The 20,691-nt window shown below is 42.5% G+C and overlaps 1 protein-coding gene and 1 long non-coding RNA gene across 2 annotated transcripts in view; both read left to right on the top strand.

Moving 5' to 3' along the window:
* The window catches only part of LOC120435347, a 63,688-nt gene extending 63,456 nt beyond the window's left edge, over window positions 1-232 (top strand). Inside the window, exon 14 of the mRNA XM_039604771.1 lies at window positions 22-232. Coding sequence (XP_039460705.1) covers window positions 22-29 — 8 coding nt within the window. The 3' untranslated portion in view covers window positions 30-232. The remainder of the gene's footprint in view (window positions 1-21) is intronic.
* A 15,403-nt stretch (window positions 233-15,635) lies between these two features.
* LOC120439257 lies at window positions 15,636-17,374 on the top strand. Its single transcript, XR_005612499.1, has 3 exons — window positions 15,636-16,068; window positions 16,862-16,942; window positions 17,343-17,374. It is a non-coding gene; the product is annotated as an uncharacterized LOC120439257 (long non-coding RNA).
* Window positions 17,375-20,691: the final 3,317 nt, after the last annotated feature.

The following is a 20,691-nucleotide window of genomic DNA, read 5'->3' as shown; positions in this document are numbered from 1 at the left end:
GTGATGTTTGTCTGTGAACAGGAAGCTGAGGACACACTCGGTCTGATGGACGACCTTCATCCTCCACTCTGCTCCTCTTTCAGTGCCTGCTGAGGCATCATCAGTTATTCCTGAAACTTCATTAGTCAGTGTTGATCATAGAGGGGAAGAGTTGTATTTTTAAAATTAGTTTTGCCGTTTTCATTCTTCTGCAAACATGTGAACGACTTTAAAGGATCCACATACATGTAATAAAGAAGGGACCTGTGTTTAATAAAAGTTTGTTTAAAAGAATCCCAGATGTGTCTGTGTTTGTTAAATCTATCAGCCTGTATCAGTCAGTCCCTGTGAGGTCCTGATATCTGTCTGAGACAAGCTGAGTCCTGTAGGTCTGGGTGATTTGATAATCGAGCTGCTGGTTGGTACTTTGCTGTCCCACTCACAATCATCAGCTGATGCTTTTACCAGTGTAAGTTTAGTATGTTTAATGAAGCAATGCATGAATTTACATTGATACTGTGAATATTTTCAGACTCACAGGTCCACATCATGTCACAGTTTGGTGTCAGAGGGACTTGCTCTTGGATGAGTCCTCACTTTATAGTTAGATTTTTATTTTTAGCTCGGGCCCTACAGAAATATCAGACCATAGCTGCTTCGTGCTTCTGCCTCCCTGCCTCAGATCCTTTACTTCTGTGATGAAGCATATGTGTAAGTCAACAAGGAGATCTGTAATCACTGCTTGATTTTAAATGATTTTTTAAACCACTACCACTTTCTGACACTGCCAATTGATTGATTGAAGCCTTTATTAGTCACTTGCAGTTGCCTGCAGCTAAATTGGACCTCTTCAGACCGTACATACAATACACAAACATGACAGTGGGGAAATAGGTCAGAACAGGTAGCATAAAGAAAACAATGAAATGTATAACACAGAAGGACAGTCGAGGAGGAAAAAGAAATTCTGCAAATCCTGACCCCTAAAAGGGGAAAAAACACGTACATTTGGCCAACATGTTTTAATGTTTTTTGTTATTAAACATTTGCACATAAATAAGTGACATAATATTCAGTACTTACTTTTAACAGTTTTCTCTTCGGCCGCCCCGCTTCAGCCGTCTGCCGTTTGTTTCGGCAAAATTATCCACATCCACCGCTGTGCTATGAATTCTGGGATATGTTGGGCCACGGAGGATACACCAACCCATCCTTCAAATTCGAGAAATAAAGGATGAATTTGAGGCTGCATTTGGCAGCCTTGGAATTGGGACAGCCTTCGTCGCGTGGCTGTGACGTAATTGGCCTTAAAATGCGGCATTCAAGGCTGCAGACCCTGAATTGGGATACAGTTAATAGCTGTGTCCCAAAATGTCGGCTGCATCCTCCGGAGGCCGCATTTGAAGGCCGATTACGTCACAGCCAGGCGACGAAGGCTGTCCCAATTCATCGTCTCCTTCAAATGCGCCCGACAAATGCGTCCCTCTGTTTGGTGGTGTCGAGCCAAACGGACTCTAACGTGTGTTTGAACGAGCTGACGGTTCACTCGTTAAGCTGAAAGAAAGATGCTTTAATCACAGGAGTCACACATGTGTCCACTGGACCATCTGGAACTCTTCTTGTTTAGCACTCGTAATAACACAAACACTAAATCCTCCTTCTCTTGTGCTGTTTTGTAGCAGTGTGTACACCTGAGACTGTCACCTGTCTGTCTGTCCTGCACTCTCTCTCTGTTTCTTTCTCTCTGATTGTGGAATAAAAGTATGAACATGTATTTATAAGTTACACTTGTGTTTGAATCCTGCAGCTTATCACACATTTGATTTCCATGTGTGACAACTGCAAGTGTCCAGAGTGAGGACAGACTGAGGGACCCACTGCTGCACATCATCTGTGAGGCTTTGCACCCTGATGATCCACCAGGACAAACTCAGCAGTGTGTGAGGAAGAGGAGGAGGAAGAGCCAGCAGCAGCTGACAGATGGAGAGAATAGACAGACTGTTCCCTGTTTGTGAAGGACTGCTAGGAAAGTTTAACATAACTAATTGTCTGTCCTGAATCAGTCTTATTAGGTAATGTTCAAATAATGTTATCATCCCAGTGTTTTCAGTGTGGGAGAAAGTACTCAGGGCCTTCAAGTTACACACTATGAAAGGCAGCAACAAGTTTAATATTCAGAAACCTAAAGTATGTATCAGCAGCAGAATGGAGCTAAAGATAAATGTTTGTTTCAGTTCTATGAAGCTTTGAGTATTTTGGATTAGTAGCACTGCTGTGTTTGTTGCATCATATTGCTGTAATTGTTTATATGCTTTATATATTCTGAGGTAAGTTGATCTATAGTGTTACATCATATTCTATAAGGATGTTATGTGTTTGTATACTTTCTGCCCAGTTTGACCCATTTAGCAGAAGTCAGCCTGTTTAAGGCTCTGATATCTATTCTGTATGACTTAAAGCAGTTATGACATGGTCTGATTTTCTCACCCAATAAAGGAATATTTCATATATCAGTCTGATCTTCATTCCATCAGAAACAGTTATCACATTGCCGTCACATTTTCTTTTTATACATATATGCAAGCATTGAGCCAAATTTAGTAATGCCAACATATTAAATGAACAATATTTGTCTCTTATATATAATACATCTGTATATACACTGTCAAACATACCTGTCTTTGAGTGAAGATTTAAGGTGATAGGACATATAAATAACTGCAATTTGAATCTGTAAGCTCAGTATTTGACACAGAGTTCATGTTCACTGCTGAAATAACTAATAATAATTAATGTAATAACTATAATATTGACCATATTATATTTACATTACCAAAGTGAGATGACTTTAGTCTCATGAACAACATTAGCTAATTGTTCTTTACTAGCTAATCTTAAAATGACTGTTCAGTACAGAAATGAAGCCCAATGTTTTACAGTCCTGTGGTCTCAGACTCAGATACTTATTAAATCACACAAAGCTCGTGTAGAAACAAATGAACAAAATATGTTTTATTTTTCTAGCAGTTAGTGTCATGGTTGCTAGGCAACATGAGCTGCGCGACGCAAGCTGGACTGTTCAATTTCACAAGCCTCTCCCGGCCTTCTCGGTTTTCGAGGACCTTTAAGGCTGCAGACCCTGAATTGAGAGCCATTGACTGAGATATGAGTTCATAACCTCACACTGATGTTTTCATGTTGGCTCCCTGATCCCACTCACAGACTGCTCCCACTGTGGAAACAGGAAGTAGAAGAACCCCGAGAGCTGAAACCAAGCAAAGCCACCTGTCCTCAGATCAGCATCAAACCACAGAATAAGAAGGAGGAGGAGGAGTACAGATGCATAACAATACTGCAGGGGTGAGAGAGAGGAAGTTCTTACAGAGGTTACACAGAGTAAAACATCAGTGGAAACATGACTGTGAGTGGACCACACCCTCCACCACAGTCCTCCACACTACGTAGCAGAAGTGTGTCAGCCAGGTCAGTGTCCCCCCAGGAGCCCTGAGACACTGCAGAGTTACTTCCTCTATGTGATCAAACGTGAGACGGTACAAAGATCAGGTTTGTTTATGACACACTGATCACACAGCTGTGACATGAACACACATCATCCTGACTCTGAGTCTCAGCGACACACCTGCAGAGTGTTTGTGGGTCTGACTCACTGTGTGACCTCTGACCTCTCAGGCTGTTACTGAACCTTTCTGTCATTACCACTTAATGTGTGGGGGGTTGTCATAGCAACTCCCCTGTTACCAGGCACTACCAGCTAATGGAGAAGCCTAAAAACTGGTCGTGTCCAAATTCATGGGCTGCATCCTCCTGAGGACCCGGCCTTCGCGGTCTACGTGGGGCGGGTCCTCAGAAGCTCGGGTAGGCCGGAAGTAAACGGCTGTGGATTTGGACGGTCTAGCCTGCAGATTAGTGTCACAGCTGTGTCTGTGGAGTTTAATAAACTCGGCCGTCTGCTCCTTGCTATGTAAAATATAACACTAGTGTAAATTCTCGACCATCTCACACTTCTGTTTAATCAGTTTCCTGTTTGACATTTATTCAGCTGTGTGAAAACCAAGGAGGAACCCACCCAGGGGATTAATAAAGTTTTATTTTATCTAATCTAATAACTTTAATCTCAGCCAAACCGATTTACTCAGGAACAAATAAAACACTGAAACAAAGCCAAACAATAACATTTTTAGGTTGTCTAAGTGACTTATATATTATGTTTAACCTGAGTAGCAAAAGTCCGCGGTGTTCTGAAAATGATGTGCCCGGATATGTGCCGTTCTCAGCAGCTTCAGTGACGCTCGAGCTCCCGGCTAGCTATCGAGCTGGTGGGTAACAGACGTCTCCGAAAACGTCGAAGCACGTTTGCAAATATACAATGTCTTGATAAACTGAGCAGATATTTTGTTATGGTCCTGAGCCTGCCGGCTCAGTGTTTTGTGTTTCCTTATGCTTTTGTTCATTCCGAGTATGTATTCTGTTGTGATTTGCCATGTGTTAGGTTTCTGTTCTTTGCCTGCCTGCTCCCACTTCTGTGTTCCCTCTGTCTGTCCATGGTGTCACACTGTCTGTTTGTGAATCAGTCTGCTTAGTTCAGTGTCTTGTCCAGTTCTGTGTCTGTGAGTTTCCTGTTTTATTCTGAAGGTCTCTGTCTCATGTGAGTGTGTTCAGGTTACGTTTCCCCTGTCCCGTCAGCCTTGATTTCTCCCAGGTGTGTTGCCCTCCTGTCTCTCATCCCCTGATTACTGGTGTGTGTATTTAAGCCCTGTGTGTTCTCCTGCCTGTTGCCGGTTCGTCTGCGTTACTCCGTGTCAGTCTGCGTTACTATGTTCCTCGGAGTCCTGTTTCTCGTCTGTCTGCGTCTCTCTGCCTCTCTCTGCCTCTCACCCCGTTCGTATGTTCTCAGGTTTGTCATTTAGCTTTCCCAGTTTAGGTCTTTAGTTTTGTCTTCCCTCTTGCCTGTTTTGCCACCTCACCTCTGTGCAAATAAAACTTCACTAGCATTTCATCCCCTGCTTGCATCTTGGGTCCTCCTTCCTCCAACACCACACAGCTCGCCTCGGCAGCCGTGACATATTTGATGTTTACACAGCTACTTTCTCGCCTGAAAATATGTTAAAAGTTTATTTTGTGACCCACAAAGATTAATAGCAGTAATTAAAAAACGTACTAGCGGCTGCCATTGCCGGAAACTGGAGTTTGTCAGGCCCACGCTATGAATTCTGGGATATGGTGGGCTACGAAGGACACACCTGACCCATCCTTCAAATTCGGGGAAAAGGAGGACGCATTTGTCGGCTGCATTCGGAGGAGTCTACAAATTTGGACAGCCTTTGGCGCGTTGCTGTGACGTAATCGGTCTACAAATGCAGCCTTGTTACGCCCCTAGCCTAAGCGTGTAGAGACGCACATAAGGTTGGAGGAGAGAGAGACACGTACCCGCCCTGATTCCCAAGCCAAACATCCAAAACCAGTTGTGAGTAAAAAAAGTGATTTTATTGAAGGTAATGAAGCATAGCTCCAGGGTGAATCCAGGCCAAAATAATAAACAAAACCAACGAAGTCCCACCAGAGAAAACTAACTAAACCCTAGGAAAGAAACAAAACAAACAAAAGACAATACTAACCCTCGCTCCCTAACCCGGAAAACAGGAGAAAACGGTTCCCAAAGAAAAAGGCAGCTCACCCCTTCCACTTCAGTCTATGGGTGCCTAAGCACTAAGTTAACACACGGAGAGCGGCTCTCACAGAGCACACTCACACAAACACACAGCAAAAGTATAGGCTGGAAACCAGGGCCAGGACCGCGTCGGCTGTCAAACTGCTTGCTCGCTCGCTTCTCTCTCTCTCTCTCTTCCCGGCGGGAGCTGTCAGAACGGCGGTCACGTGTTCCACGGTCCAATCAGCTGCTCACTACTCTTCATTAGGGGAGGGACCTGCAAAGAGTCTTAAGCACAGTAAAGAGACAGAACAAAACAGCCCACACAGAGATCTTATGGCCACAGCCGTAACAAGCCTCAGGAGGATGCAGCCCATGAATTTGGACACGACCACTGAGTAAGTCACGGTTAATCACATGCTGTGCACTCTGCTCTGTGATTGTCTCAGGCCTGCTGATAACACACTCACACACTTCCTGTGTACAGAGTTGCTGTTGTCAGCACTGATGTCAGTCCCTGCTCCTCTCACACTGTAACTACAGACAGTCAGTGTCTCAGTGTCAGTTATTATTGCTGTTGTTAAGGCTCTCAGGTGTGTCCTCAGTAATCACTGCTGGATCATCAGGTTTGAATGTCTCACAGATGTTTATTACACATGTTTGTCACCTCACAATCACAGAGCGATGCTGCAGCGCCCCCTGCTGACACAGACTCCTCCCTCGCTGTCTCAGAGGTCAAAGGTCAGCCTGCTACTGAGTGTCTGCATGTTTATGGACTTTCTGTCACAAGCCCGGGTCTCAGGGTGGACTGGTTTCTGACTGGACGATGTTGAAACCAGCTTCCTCCAGCCGAGATACAAAAATCAATATTCTAACAATCGTTTTAAAGCAGTGACGTGTGGATTCATCCCTCTGTGGTCTTCAGCTGCAGGACTCTGACCCTGGAAGACAGAGCTGGTTACTCCTTTTTCACTCACTCAGAGGGGGCGGTGCTTTTCCCCTGGCGGTAACAAAACTGTGGAATTTGTCAGTGTTTACATTAGATCGCTGCACTGCCAGTGTTTAACCAGACCTCTTCTGACTGACCTTTGACCTCTGACATGTTGATTTGAGCCTTATTAAATGATGTCTTTTATTTAGTGTTTCCATTCTACAGGGTGGGCCATTTATATGGATACACCGTAATAACATGGGAATGGTTGGTGACATTAAAGTCCTGTTTGTGGCACATTAGTATATGTGAGGGGCAAACTCCTCAAGATGGTGGTGACCATGGTGGCCATTTAGAAGTCGGCCATCTTGGATACAACTTTTGTTTTTCAATAGGAAGAGGGCCATGTGACACATCAAACTTATTGGTAATGTCACAAGAAAAACATGGTGTGCTTGGTTTCAACAATATCTCTGATCACAGATGGATCACAGTCTTACTGATGATCTCTGACAGCACCACCCATTACTCTGTGACCTCACAGCTTCCTGGTTCTGACCAATGTGACTGAGCAGACCAATCAGAGGCCGTCAGCGCATGAACCCTGAGAGGACTCGTTAAAGCTGAAACATTCACTCGGATATGAGTTCATAACCTCACACTGATGTTTTCATGTTGACTACTTGATCCCACTCACAGTCTGCTCCCACTGTGGAAACAGGAAGTAGAAGAACTCCCAGAGCTGTCCTCTGATCAGCAGGAAACCACAGGAGAACAAGAAAGAGGAGTGCAGATGCATAAAAATACTGCAGGGGTGAGAAAGAGGAAGTTCTTAAAGATGTTACACAGAGTCAAAATCAGCTCTGTGAGCAGAGATCAGCTGCATGGGTGGAGACACTCTGAGGTCTCTGAGCGTGCTCATGGGTGGAGATCACACCTCTGCTTCCTGATGCTTTGACCTTGTTATAGGAGGACTGATGTGTGTGTGTGTGTGTGTGTGTGTGTGTGTGTGTGTGTGTGTGTGTATGTGTGTGTGTGTGTGTGTGTGTGTGTGTGTGTGTGTGTGTGTGTGTGTGTGTGTGTGTGTGTGTGTGTGTGTGTGTGTGTGGAAGGGTATTAACAACTTCGTAGGTACCAAAGATTGGTAGTTTACTATACTTGTGGGGACAGACAGCCCTCATGGGAACAAAATCCCGGTCCCCATGAGTTTGGAGGCATTTTTGAGGCTCAAAATATGGTTTTAGTGTCAGGGTCACAATTAGGCTATGGTTAGGTTTAGGCATTCATTTATGATTGAAGAAAATAAGAACAACCCCAGGTTTCTCTTCAGCACTGTAGCCAGGCTGACAAACAGTCAGAGCTCTGCTGAGCCAACAATCCCTTTAACGTTAACTAGTAATGACTTCATGAACTTCTTCACAAATAAAATTTTAATCATTTGAGAAAAAAAAATATCAATAATCATCCCACAGATGTAATATTATCTACTGCTACTGACGTCCTAGGTGAGACGAGCAGTTCAAGGACTCCAGATGTTCACCACTGGAAACTCCAGCAGAGGCAGTGAGGAAGCTGAGGCCTCCTGTGGACTCACTCAGCTCAGAGTGTGAGCAGCAACTCCTGTATACTAAACATAAGAAAAGTAATGTGTAGTGCTTCTTCTTTTCTTTTTTTTAAAATGAGAATCCAGGGCTCATATTCCTCATGCTTATATGGTTTTCTTTTATTCAAAAACAGGTTAGTTTAGCGAACGTGTTCCTGTGTCCTTGACCTTTTTAAGGGTTTGAGGAGTTGGTTCCCTGGTCCGGATATTTGGGATGGTTCAAATGCCGAGTCTTTATATGGAAACAACAGGATATTCTCCACCTTATTTCTTAAATGTGTATAAATGAGATCGAATGATGTCCGATAAAAGTAATAAACATGAATGTAAATCAGTTTTTTTTGTTTTTGTTTTTTAACTTTGCAGACTCATTTACCCACTCCAGTGAAAGTGATAAAAAAAATTCATGTCTTTAATGAGATTTTGAACAAAATGCATTACATTTTGTTTTTTGCTACATTAGCAACTTTTCCAACTCTGATTCTCTGCAGGACCCACGCGGACATCAGTTCAGACGGCACACGCAACGTCGCACAGTGCTGGTGGTCTTTCAGTAAATATAAGAAGATGGTTAAGGCGAGAGATTACTATTCTGTCATTTACATCGGTACAAAGGGAGGACTAAATGCCAAAAAAGAGAGAAGTTTTTTTTAAAAATGACGCTTTAAAACAGTTCAAGTATCTTTGTGTTTACGGGGAGAAGGGAATAACTGCGGCCGAGGCTCTGAAAAGAGACGGTCGCTTCACCAATGACCTGGGCGACTTTGAGGTGGTTAACATCGACGACGAACATAAGACCAAATGCACAGACATAATTGATCATCTGGACAATAAGAAATTCCAGATATGTTTTCCACAGGGAGCAGATACGGAAATAAAAGATTAGTGATGGGATTTCCAGCTCTTTTTAGAGAACCGGCTCTTTCGGCTTGGATCACTAAAAAGAGACTTGTCTTTCGGCTCCCAATCGGCTCTTCAGGTTGTTTTGTTGCTTTAATTAATGTAATATTAACAACAATATAAAATTATGCACAAAAGGAATTACTAATGTAAAAAAACAAGTGGTTTTATTTATATATGTTTATATATAAATATATACAGTGGCCCCTAGAGACACGTACAAACTCCAAAAAGCACGTACAAACTCAAAAACACATTGCTAGCATTAACTGACCTTCCAGAGCTACCTAGATCACTTAAATTACACAATTGAAAGTATATGTGTATTGTTTGTGTATTTATACACAAGCATTCATATATATTCAAATAATTAAACAAAAATGTTCATTTACCTGTTACTACCACACACCAAATCCGGTCGTTGGTACTTGCTGGCTTGTGTAGCCTCTAGGTAACAAAAGCTCAACACTGCGCTGAGCATCCTGGAGCTCTTCCATGTTTTGGAGTTTTTACATGTTTTGAAGTTTGTACGTGCTGCTTTGTCTGTAGGGGCCACCGTAAATATTCTTTTATTTATTCACTCCACATAAAATGTAATAAATAAATCATATAATACAAAAACCAACTATTCACATTTCAACTTTTAACTATTTACATTTTCAGCTTTTTCCTTTTAAACAAATTTAAAGTGAAACAACACAAAACACTGCAAACCACAACACAATTAAATATAAATTAAAATATGAAAACAAAAAGAAGATGCATATTCTCTGTCATATGGGCCTGCATGAATAAACTTTCTGAATCCTTTATCATCTGCAACTGAAAATAGTTGTGGATGATTACTATACCTTAATAATGTGACGTTGTTGTCCCTGGCTCTCTTTCTCTCTCTCCCCCTCCCGCTCTGTTCCTGTGTTACTGCGAGTTTAACTACCGCCCCTCCCCCCTCTTCCCAGCGCAAAGCACAAGGCTCGCGTACGGAGTGAAGCGGAAAAAAAGTGCGAGAGAGGGTGAGAGAAAGAAAAAAAAATAAGGAGCCGGCTCGTGTCGTTCACGTCAAATATCCGTCTCTAAGAGCCATTTAGTTCGCGACCGACACATGACTATAAAAGATGCAGCCATCCCAGGGCAGCAAAAACCTCCACAGTGCAGCGGTGGAATGACATCAGTCTTAAAAATGGCAATCAAAGAAACGGACAGCAGCATTGACCGTAAGGAGGTTTACGATCTACTTTGTCAGCAGTATCCGCGTCTGAAACGATGGATGGAGAGTAGATTCCCTTAAAATTCTTTCCAGGAAGCACTGAAGTACAGGAAGGAGAGCTTTGGAAAGAGCCGGCAGCCTTTTACTGAAATTCGCAGTGTTATGTTGCTGCTCGAACTGAGCGAGTCAGTTTGTCTCATATCCGGTTCCTTCATAAAGCAAGGCACAGGCTTTGTGTTATTTGACAACTTTGTCTTGACCAACGCCCGCTTATTCGACTACTGGGTTAAATCAAACTCACCTAACTGGCGTGAATTTGTAAATGTTACCGTGGTCTTTAACTTTGAACACCAAGAATCAGACAGGAACAACCTCGGCGCTAAGGTGTTTATCGGCGACGATAAGTTATATTATGTCATACTTAAGCTAGAAACAGAGAAAGTGCCGCCAGTGCTCATTAAGAGATTTGGGCCTGTGCCTTCAGACGGCGAGGCCTGTGTCGTCGGACACCCGGGAGGAGGAGTGAAAAAAATGAGTCCTACATGCATCATCGAGAAAGAGAGGCGAGAGCATGCTGAGAATAATGAAAATTAAGAAGACTGTGAGGAATTTTGCAGTCTTTGTGAAATCAATCAGCAGATCAAAAACGACCCCTTTGAAAATATCTACGTCACCTACAACACTCTCATGTACCACGGCTCTTCCAGCTCCTCGGTTTTCGATGCTGACGGACGAGTTTTTGGTCTGCACATTGGCGGGTTTTTCTATAAATCTGAAGAAAGATGGGTATGGGGAGGTGTTGGAAAGAGTTGAGCAGGAGGCAAAGGGAAATCCTCACCTAGAAAACATTATAGCCTCTGTTGTGGGGTCAAAGCAAGGCAAACCTGATAGTTGTTGCAGGAAGTTGAGACTAAAACAGATTCTGAGGAGATCGGTGATGCGCGAGAATCTCCGGTCAAAGCACACACGGCTGTGTAGAGACAGAATGATCACAATAGTTTGTTTGCCTGCCTTCTGTTTTGTACAGACAAGTGTTGAACTCTTATTTTGCAAACTCTTAGATTTCAATCGTTATCATTATTATTAAGACAAAGGCGGTGAGTATGGGGCTCTTGACAACCATTTTCACTGTTGGTCGATAAATGTAACCATTTTTGGAAAAAGCAAGGACAATTTGTGTTTCCTTGTTTTTTTATTTTATCGTAGTTTTGTTTTTAGTTTTGACAGACTCAATACATTTAACTTTATCGTAAATTTTTTCTTTTATGAGCCTTTAAGATTAGTTGAGTGGCCGCATGATTTTTTTCATTGCTCAACTAGAGCAATGAAATCAGTTTTTCTACTTTTTTTGTGTGCGGCCTAACTGTAGATGCTTAAGACGTTGTAATTCTTAACGCTTGTTACGTGACCGGTATGTATTCAAGTGAAGCTTGGGATTTATTAAAGGCTGTTTGGACACAGCTTCTGTTTTGAGGCTGGAGAATATGCGAGTTTTTTATTTATTTCAGTGTATCATCCCCAAAACACATTTTTTAAAGATATGTTCTTGTGTTGTATTTTTATTTTCTGAAGTAATATACCCAGCCTTACTTCTTCAAGCGTCGCCCTCTAATACTCATGCGGTCTTTGCGTATCTACCTCTTCACTGAGATCACAACCTTGGCCCCCCTGTCAGTTTTGGCCGGCGGTCATAGGTTCCTTCCAATAATATGGCGTGAGACTGACATAAAATAAATCCATTAACTGGCACTTTATTAAAGAAGGCACATATTAACAGCACAAACACCAACCCACTAAAAATAAAATGGCTTCCTTTTATACTCTACCTATTCAGGTGAGCATCCGGACTAGCCCGAGTATGAGCCTTAACTAATCAAAATGAAAACGCAACCCAACAAACATACAAGAACATTAGAGCACATAACAAACATATATATATTTCCAAAACGTACTATAAACAAATCAATAACATATGCTTCAACCATTACTACCCAACCCTTCATACTCCCTAACCCAGAACACTGGTCTGCTCTAGGAGCTCTTAAGCAGGTGATTGAACTGCTTCCACTCTTTTGCTCCACATCCTGCAGGAAGCAACCAGGACAGGTGAGTGCTTTTACAAATTCTCTTTTCACATATGTTTAGGTTATTGACAAATGATTAAATGTAAGCAGCTCTAACTTTGGCTCTTTTCTGTCACAGGTAGGATGGTCAGTCCCCTTGTCGCTTCACCTTTACAAGCTCTAAATGTAATCCTACAGCAAAAAAAACCTCATAAAGAATTCATAAAAACTAGTGTGTTGTCTTTATTATATTATTTTTAATCCCCAATCAATCAATTAATTAATAAAAATGCAAACAAGGAAATGGAACCCCTGGTCTCCATTGCAGCCCCTAAAATTCCAAATACGTGAGTTTAATTATGAGGTGTTAGAACATGGAACATGGAATCCAAGCTCTCTTAACAATGGCGCTGTTCTGCATCCAAGTACCAAACTCAAATCTGATATATTGCAGAGTTTGGTATCAGAAATGGTCGTATACAAAATGTGTCCTTCTTTTGGCACTTATTTATATCATACATCCTGTCAGTAAATGATTGATTCCCATTTATTCTACTTCCAGTTGACCAGTTTTATTAAAATTAAACATTAAAGCGGATGGTGTGACTGGATGTAAACTGGTGCTGGAGTTCACCTGCATGTAACAGGTTCACTGTTACATGGAGATAGACAACCGTAAACTTGTCAATTCAGCTGCTGAAGGAAATCTTTGTAAATCTTTTTCTCCCGAATTCCTAATGAAAAAAATCTGAACACAACAAATTGGTGACCCGACGTGATTTTTCAGTTGGAAAGGAGAAAAGGAGGATTGGAGAGGCTCCTGACGGAGCTGCTGTCAGACGCCAGAACTGGAGGAAATTGATTCACCCACACAGAAGGCCTTCAAAATAAAGGTACGCAGAGCCTGTTATATCAAAAGCTGCAAAAATTGGGCAGAAACCAAATTAAAATGTGAGCAGTGAGAGGTTACAGTTCACTCAGTCACACTGCAAAATGCATCAGTATATTTCCATATTTTTATATCTGTAAAAAGAAAGCTGACACTTGTGAGACTTTATCAGAGGTGTAAGCATCACAGCAGAGGCCTTTGTGTCAAAGCAGCCGAGGATAAAACAGAGAAAAACATGAAGGAGATTTTCCTGGCCTAATAATATAAAAATATTCTGCAGTAGATCAAAAACGAAAGAAAACCATGAATCAACATATGAAAATTACCTGATGCTGCTGAAGTGAAGCAGAGCAAAGTTACAGAGGTTTGATTACAGACACAGATAAGCGTTTTGAAATCATTTAAAAAAGTTTAAATTTGTTCAGTATTGAACAGCAGAAATGAGGCTTTCTTTTCAGAAGTAAGTAAAAGGAAACAAGCACAGCGCTGTAAACAACGGTAAACTTGTGTGCAAGAAATGCAGAAAACAGATTTTTAGATGGGAAACTGTTCTTGAAGTATACTGAAAGAGAGAGAGAGAGCTGTGCATCGTGGTGGAAGCAAAACAGCAAAAGTCAGAGTGAATCCATGACGATATTTATGTGAAGCATAGTTTGGATCTTCTTTTGCTGCTGGATCAGTCAATATTGTTTGGAAAGATCAAACCTGCAGCTTCAGAATCACAACAAAAAGGGCGTAAACCCAAAGCGTGGACCCGCCGAAACATCAGAATCAGCGAAAATGCACCAGTTCTACCTCACAGAGTTACTAAGACACACCCTCTGCCAGCATTACAACAGCTCCACCTGCTTCACCTGCCTCCTCAGCCTCTGTACACCTGAAGAGAAAAGAAAGGCTCCAAAAGCTCAAATCTACAAAGGATTCATGAAGTTTCATCCAACAAGAACATGTTTGCCTTCCACAGTGTGCTGTTAGACACCACTGTACCTCTGCCATTTCAAAAAGAGCAGCTTGGGAACATTTTGGCTCCAAACACTTTGTGTTTAACTTCCTAATCTTTGTTTTCTTTGTGAACAACATCTGGAGCTTTTTGACTCATAGAAACATCATTTTGTTCTTTAGATGACAGCAGATTGGGACTGAATAATCAATCACTATCAAACCAATAAAGATGCTGATTTTACAGGAACTTTGTTGGAGAAGCTGGAAAGACATGAAACTGGTGGAGATCCCAAACCAGTTGATAGTTTTCCATTTGAGATGAAATGACTTTCTGTCCTGATATATAATAAAGATGTTGGTTGTTTTTGAGCCCCTGTATTAAAAGTAGATCCAGTTTAAAGTCAGCTTGAGTTTGATGTCTTTATGTCAAAGCTGCTCATGATGTTGAGCTGCTGATGGAATAAAAACAGGTAAAAATCTGCCTCAATATAAAAGCATGTAGTCCAGACTTAAATGTAGCCTATTGTTAGCTGAGGTCCACACACAGTGTTTGACAGTGTAAACTGTGTGAAAGGGCTGCTGGTGGAGCTCACTAGGATGAGCAGGTGACCATGTGCCACGAGGTGGAGAGCAGCTGGCCTGGCTTTGATTCTGACCACGCCCCTTTCTCTCTCCCTCTGCTTTGCTGTCACTTATCTTCACTGCTCTGTCCAATAAAGCTGAAAAAGGCCCCAAATCAAAGAAATCTGCTGCAGCCTCTGAAATGTCTTCTGTTTCCTTCCCGACGGCTTTTTTTCACCGTCAGCCCATCAGACAGTCCAGCAGCATTTATGATGATGTCATGATGTTGAAGAGACTGCTATGGTGGCCTCCCATGACCCCAGCCTCATCTACACTGAGATGCAGACATTTGAAAACAACTGAATAATAGTCCAACACAACAGTCTGTGTACAGACACACACTGAGCTTTCATAGAGTCAAAGGAGTCAATCAAACACAGCTAGTTGAGTCATTTCTTGTGTGAGTCTAAAGTGAATCTAGTATTTGAAAGTCCACTTCCTGTATTTGTTGTTGAAGACTTCTTCAGCTTCTTCTCAAGGACATCAGCTGCTTGTTTGGCAGCAGAGGCAGTTAAGAAGCTTCCTGAAAAACACTGAACAGTGAGTTCACTGTGGCATATGACAAATTCAGCTTTCTATGTGCAAATGTGTCTGTGTCAACCTTGGTTTCGAGACCAAGGCCGGTGTTGAGACATCCAACTCTAACCTACACTACAGCTCTGCTGGCCTCTGTGTTCACCCTGCAGGAGACGTGGAGACCCGAGCTCACCTTCTGCAGCACTTAGACACAGTTGCAGTGAGGGAAGGTGAGTCATCCTTTAGCAGGACATCATTCAGGCTTTATTAGCATCACTGTGACTGTTATTGTGTTTGTAGGAGTTTCCTCTGCTGGTCTCAGACAGCAGCAGAAACATCAGCCTCCCTGTCAGTGGAGATCAGTTCTTATGTGCTGTTGGCCAAACTCAGCGCCTCCCCGACTGCTGAGGATCTGGGATATGCCTCTGGTATTATCAGGTGGCTGACTGGGCAGCAGAACTATTACGGAGGCTTCTCCTCCACTCAGGCACGACACCACCCGAACAGCATGAAGCTCATCTTTGAGTTCATCTACAGTCTTGGACCAAATCAGAAGAAATAATCCTGAAGCTTTCATGTTGTTGCTTTTCTCTCAGATATGCAGACTTGTTTTAGCAGGCAGGGATGTTTTTATTCTTTATTTACAAGATGAAATTGACTTTGGTCTAAAAATGTGTTGTTTTAACAGAACAGCCTTCTGTGCACCAACTACACGTAACAGCCTGTAAATAACAGCTCAGCTGCAGTCTGTAAGTTTCTACCTGTGATTTCTCTACTTTGTTTCTCTGAGATCATCTCTGTTAAACATATTTAACCTGTTTAACCTTTATTTAACCAGGAAGTGAAGGTCAGAAACTCTTTGTGAGAGTGTGTTGAAGTGACACAGGCAGTTTGAACTTCATGTCAACATGAATCCATCCTGTAGGACACAGTGGAGGCTCTTCAGGCTCTCTGCTCCACTCTGGTGTTCAGTCCTGAAGGTTGGAGCACAGGGACAGTTCAGGCTCCAGCAGTCAGCTGACATCTGATCAGGGCAACAAACTGCTCCACCAGGAGGAGGCGCTGCAGGACGTGTCAGGAAAATACAGGCTGGAGGTGAAGCTGCTTCAGTGCAGCTCAGTGACAGCATCATGTGACCAGGTCCTGGTTGGTGTCAAACAGGCTTTCTTTGTTTCTTTGTACTTATAAAACGCTAAAGAAGCATTTTCACATGTAATCAGTGTGTTTTCATAGACAACATTAGAGCTGACAGTAAGAACTGCACACAGTACAATTCTGTTTGACACTAAATTAAAAATCAATAAAGTCACTTTGTGTCTACATGACAATCAGAAACTTTCTTCATCCCAGAGGGAACCTGAGCTGTCGGAGCAGCAAACACACAACAAACATCAACCACTGATAGGAAATGAGAAACACAGATATTGATGATAAATATTAAGATAAATAGATAAATATAGAGATATAAATATAAAAGTGTCACGGTGTAGAAAAGTGACAGCAGGCTGCACTGAGCTGTGATTGGTTCTGTTTGTTTCCCAGATTTGTGCACCTACAACATCCCAACACCTGCTGATGTCCCCACTCTCAGTGTGAAAGTCCACACAGAGGTGGAGCCCACAGGTGGAGCTGCCAGAGCCAGACTGACTGTGGAAATACATCCCTGTAAGTATGTGACAGGTTAGAGGAGAGTCTGTACCAGCGTGGAGTCACTGTGGGTGATGAAGAGCATGTGTGCACACACTGTTCAAACACAGCTACAGTGGGAAGGAGAAAACTACAAACATGGTGGTCCTGGATGTTCCCCAGAGTGTGAGTAATTAGACTCTACCAACACGTCATGTGATCACTGTGATGATGTCATCTCCTCACAGCTCAAACATGGCCTCCTGGTGAGTCGTGTTGAACCAAAGGAAGATCCTGTTCTGGTGTCCTTAGAGGAGGTCAGAGACGTCCACAGTGGGGACACCAGATGATGATCTTTGGTACAAACTGTGTCTGCGATTGTTTCTGTCTCGTCCAGTTATCAAAGGACACACCATCAACCACAGAGATCATCCAGGAGCTCCTGGATGATCCTGCAGGATCCACCTGAGTGTCCCAGTCCTGGACCCTGTTTGTAACCAGGAGGATCCCAGGCTTGATTATTGTTGATGTGTTATAAATATTCTTGTTTTATTCTCATTAAATAAATATGTGTATAAATATGTGGATTCATGTTTCAGTCCTGGACGTTGATGCTTGTTTGTTTGAAAGGACACAGATGGACCTTGTTTCCTTCTTTCCTTCCTTTTTGTGTCCTCTGTGCTTCATCTGCTGCTCTTCACTCTGTTACTTTGGACTGATTTCACTCACACTTTGTTTCCATGGTTTCTGTGCGTCACGCTGACAGCACGTGAACAACACGACATGTTTGATCTCAAAGAAGGAGCAGCATCCTCTCTCCAACCTGTTTCTCCATCTTCTACAACACCTGATTCATTCCAGTTTCTCTGCTTTCACTTTGATTCATGTCAACATGAAGCCTGAGCGTCTGTGATCAACACACTATCAGCACCACTGACATACTTCATCATTTAAAAACACTTCCTGTCACTCTGGTGGTTACAGTGACATCATGCAGTTTGTGTTTTGACCTCCAGAGGGCGACAGATCAGCACAGACAGAGAGCTCCATTCAAACTTTGCTGCCATCAGTAAGATAAGATAAGATAAGATAAGATAACCTTTATTTGTCCCACACGTGGGAAATTTGTTTTGTCACAGCAGGAAGTGGACAGTGCAAAAGTTATGAAGCAAAAATTAGAATAAAATAAAATAAGAATAAATACAGTACACAACTGTACAGCATAAAATAATAAAATACTATATACAGTAGAATAAAATAGAATAAAATATACAATGGGATAAAAATAGAATACAAATGCTATATACAACAGAGTGAAAAATACAACGGTTGCCAGAAAGATTATTGCACATGTGTGGATGTGTGTGTTTGATCAGTTAAAGTCTTTGTTGTGGAGTCTGACAGCAGTGGGGAGGAAAGACCTGCGAAATCTCTCCGTCCCACACCGTGGGTGCCGCAGTCTCCCACTGAAGGAGCTGCTCAGTGCTGTCACAGTCTCATGCATGGGGTGGGAGATGTTGTCCAACAGGGATGACAGCTTAGCCGCCATTCTCCTGTCACTCACCACCTCCACTGGGTCCAGAGGGCATCCTAGAATATAATCATCAGTGTTTGAGCAGTTATGATATCAGGGACAATCTAGACATGTGTGACAATACTGAACATGTCACATGACTCATCTTAAACATCATGTGATCCACTCTCAGTCTGCACTTTCATTCATTACAGCAATGGTTTTACAGGTGATTACTTGTTGTTCACAGTTCATTTTTAAATAGAAGACATGGGACTTTGAAGCAGTTTAAACACGTCCATCCATGAACATGTAAGAAATCAAAATAAAGTTTTGCTTCATGTCTGAAATATGTAGAAATCTGGCTATAACAGTTTGGGTCAACGTGCAGATGTTCCAGATGTTCTGCTGTCTCTCTGTGTTTCATGTTGGACCAAAGTGAAGGTTTTTGATGTGACTGCAGGAATGTGACGTGTAACTCTGAGCTTTAGGAAATGAAACTAAATGGATTTTTTCTCCTGTATTTATAGGAAAGTGTAGGAGAGCAACAGATGAACAAGTGTTACTGTAACAGGAAACACAAACACGTCATCAGAGGATCTTTATGTTCATCATTATCACTGTTTCCTTGTTCTGTCACAAACACACAACACTTCCTGCTCTCTCTCTGATGGATCTGATTGGCTGTTTCATTCACAGGAGGTCAGGGTGTAACACACACAGCTTTAACTGCACAGCGACACACTTTAAATCATCTACAGACAAACCTATGTGTTATGAAGAAATAATAAAGAAGTGTCTACAGCTGTCCATAAAGCAGCTTCTCACACAAACTCTGATACTTCAGTCACTTTAATTCCTGCAAAGCTGCGTAATAAAGAGCTGTGACTGCTATGAACTGCTGATGATGACTGCATGAAGCTCTCAGCTGAAGTTTCATTCATTTATTCTAATGTTAATGTCACCTTTTTAAGTCTGTGTGAGGATTTTAATGACAGACATTATAGTCTAAGAAGCTTGGAAAGAAAAGCGTCTGGACTTGTTTAAGTTGCTTGAAGACGTTTCACCTCTCATCCGAGAAGCTTCTTCCGTTCTAAGGGTCAGTGTGGAGAGTCCCAGATTTAAACCCAGTGAGAGTTTCCCCCCAAAGAGGGACAAAGGACCCCCTGGTGATCCTCTGCCTAATCACATGAGCCAAGGTGTGAAAGCGGGTGTGGGACCTAATCAGCCAGAGTTTCGGGTGAGCTCATTGTGAAACCTGGCCCCACCCTATCATGTGATTTCCTGAGGTCAGATGGCCCAGGATGTGAGTGGGCGTTAAGGCGTCTGGGAAGGGATCTCAAAACTGGATTATAGATGGCAGACAGTTGAACAATTTAGAAGAAAGTTTCTTGGAGGTGAAAAACACATCACTCCTGCATGTATTCAACACGTCACAAACATTTTACATCTGCCTGGTGATGAACCATCAGCAGTGTGTGAGCACTCACTTTATTGATTTGACCAAAAAAACAAAGTCAGTCTATCAGTCAGAGGGAGAGACAGCTGTGCTGCTGTGTCCCTTCAGTCATGAACAGCCACCGGTTTGGGAGAAGATGGGCTTCCTTTTGAATCAAAGGTAGTCAGTAAAAACTGGTGTTTCCATCACTGATGTTAAATGATTCAGGTTGGTACAGCGGTGCAGATCAAACCATGAAACTGGAGTACGAGCTTGTAGTGCCCCAGATCTGGTCCAGCTGCAGTAGAGAGGGAGATGAAGTCACTGTCAGATGCTGAGAGAATAACCAGTGTTGGGACTAACGCATTATTAAGTAACGCGTTACAGTAACTACGTTATTATTGTGGTAACGAGCACGGTAACTAGTTATTATGCCAAAACCAGGAACGCGTTACTCGTTACTGGGATTTAGATAGGCTCGTTACTCGTTACTTCGTGTGGTGGATATCGCGGAGCTTCCACAGATTCAGTAACATTAGCAAGTGGTGGAAGCCAGCAGGTGGATGAAGGAAAAATGAGGCGAGAGCAGAGACCCGAGGCCAGGGGCGGAGCGGGGGGGTGGCTTACTGGGCTCAAGCCCGGGTTGTTTTTCCAGAAGCCCGGGGTCTTTTGGAGTGTAATTTTTTCATAGTTGGATGCCTGGCTGGCAACTGTATAAAACAAAAAACTACACACAATATTCGAAGCACATAGTGCATACTGTGGGAATTTACGACTGCGCGTAAATCCCCCCTA

Source organism: Oreochromis aureus, linkage group 3, assembly GCF_013358895.1.
Source record: "Oreochromis aureus strain Israel breed Guangdong linkage group 3, ZZ_aureus, whole genome shotgun sequence".
NCBI lineage: Eukaryota > Metazoa > Chordata > Actinopteri > Cichliformes > Cichlidae > Oreochromis > Oreochromis aureus.
This window is presented reverse-complemented; position numbering and strand designations above follow the sequence as displayed.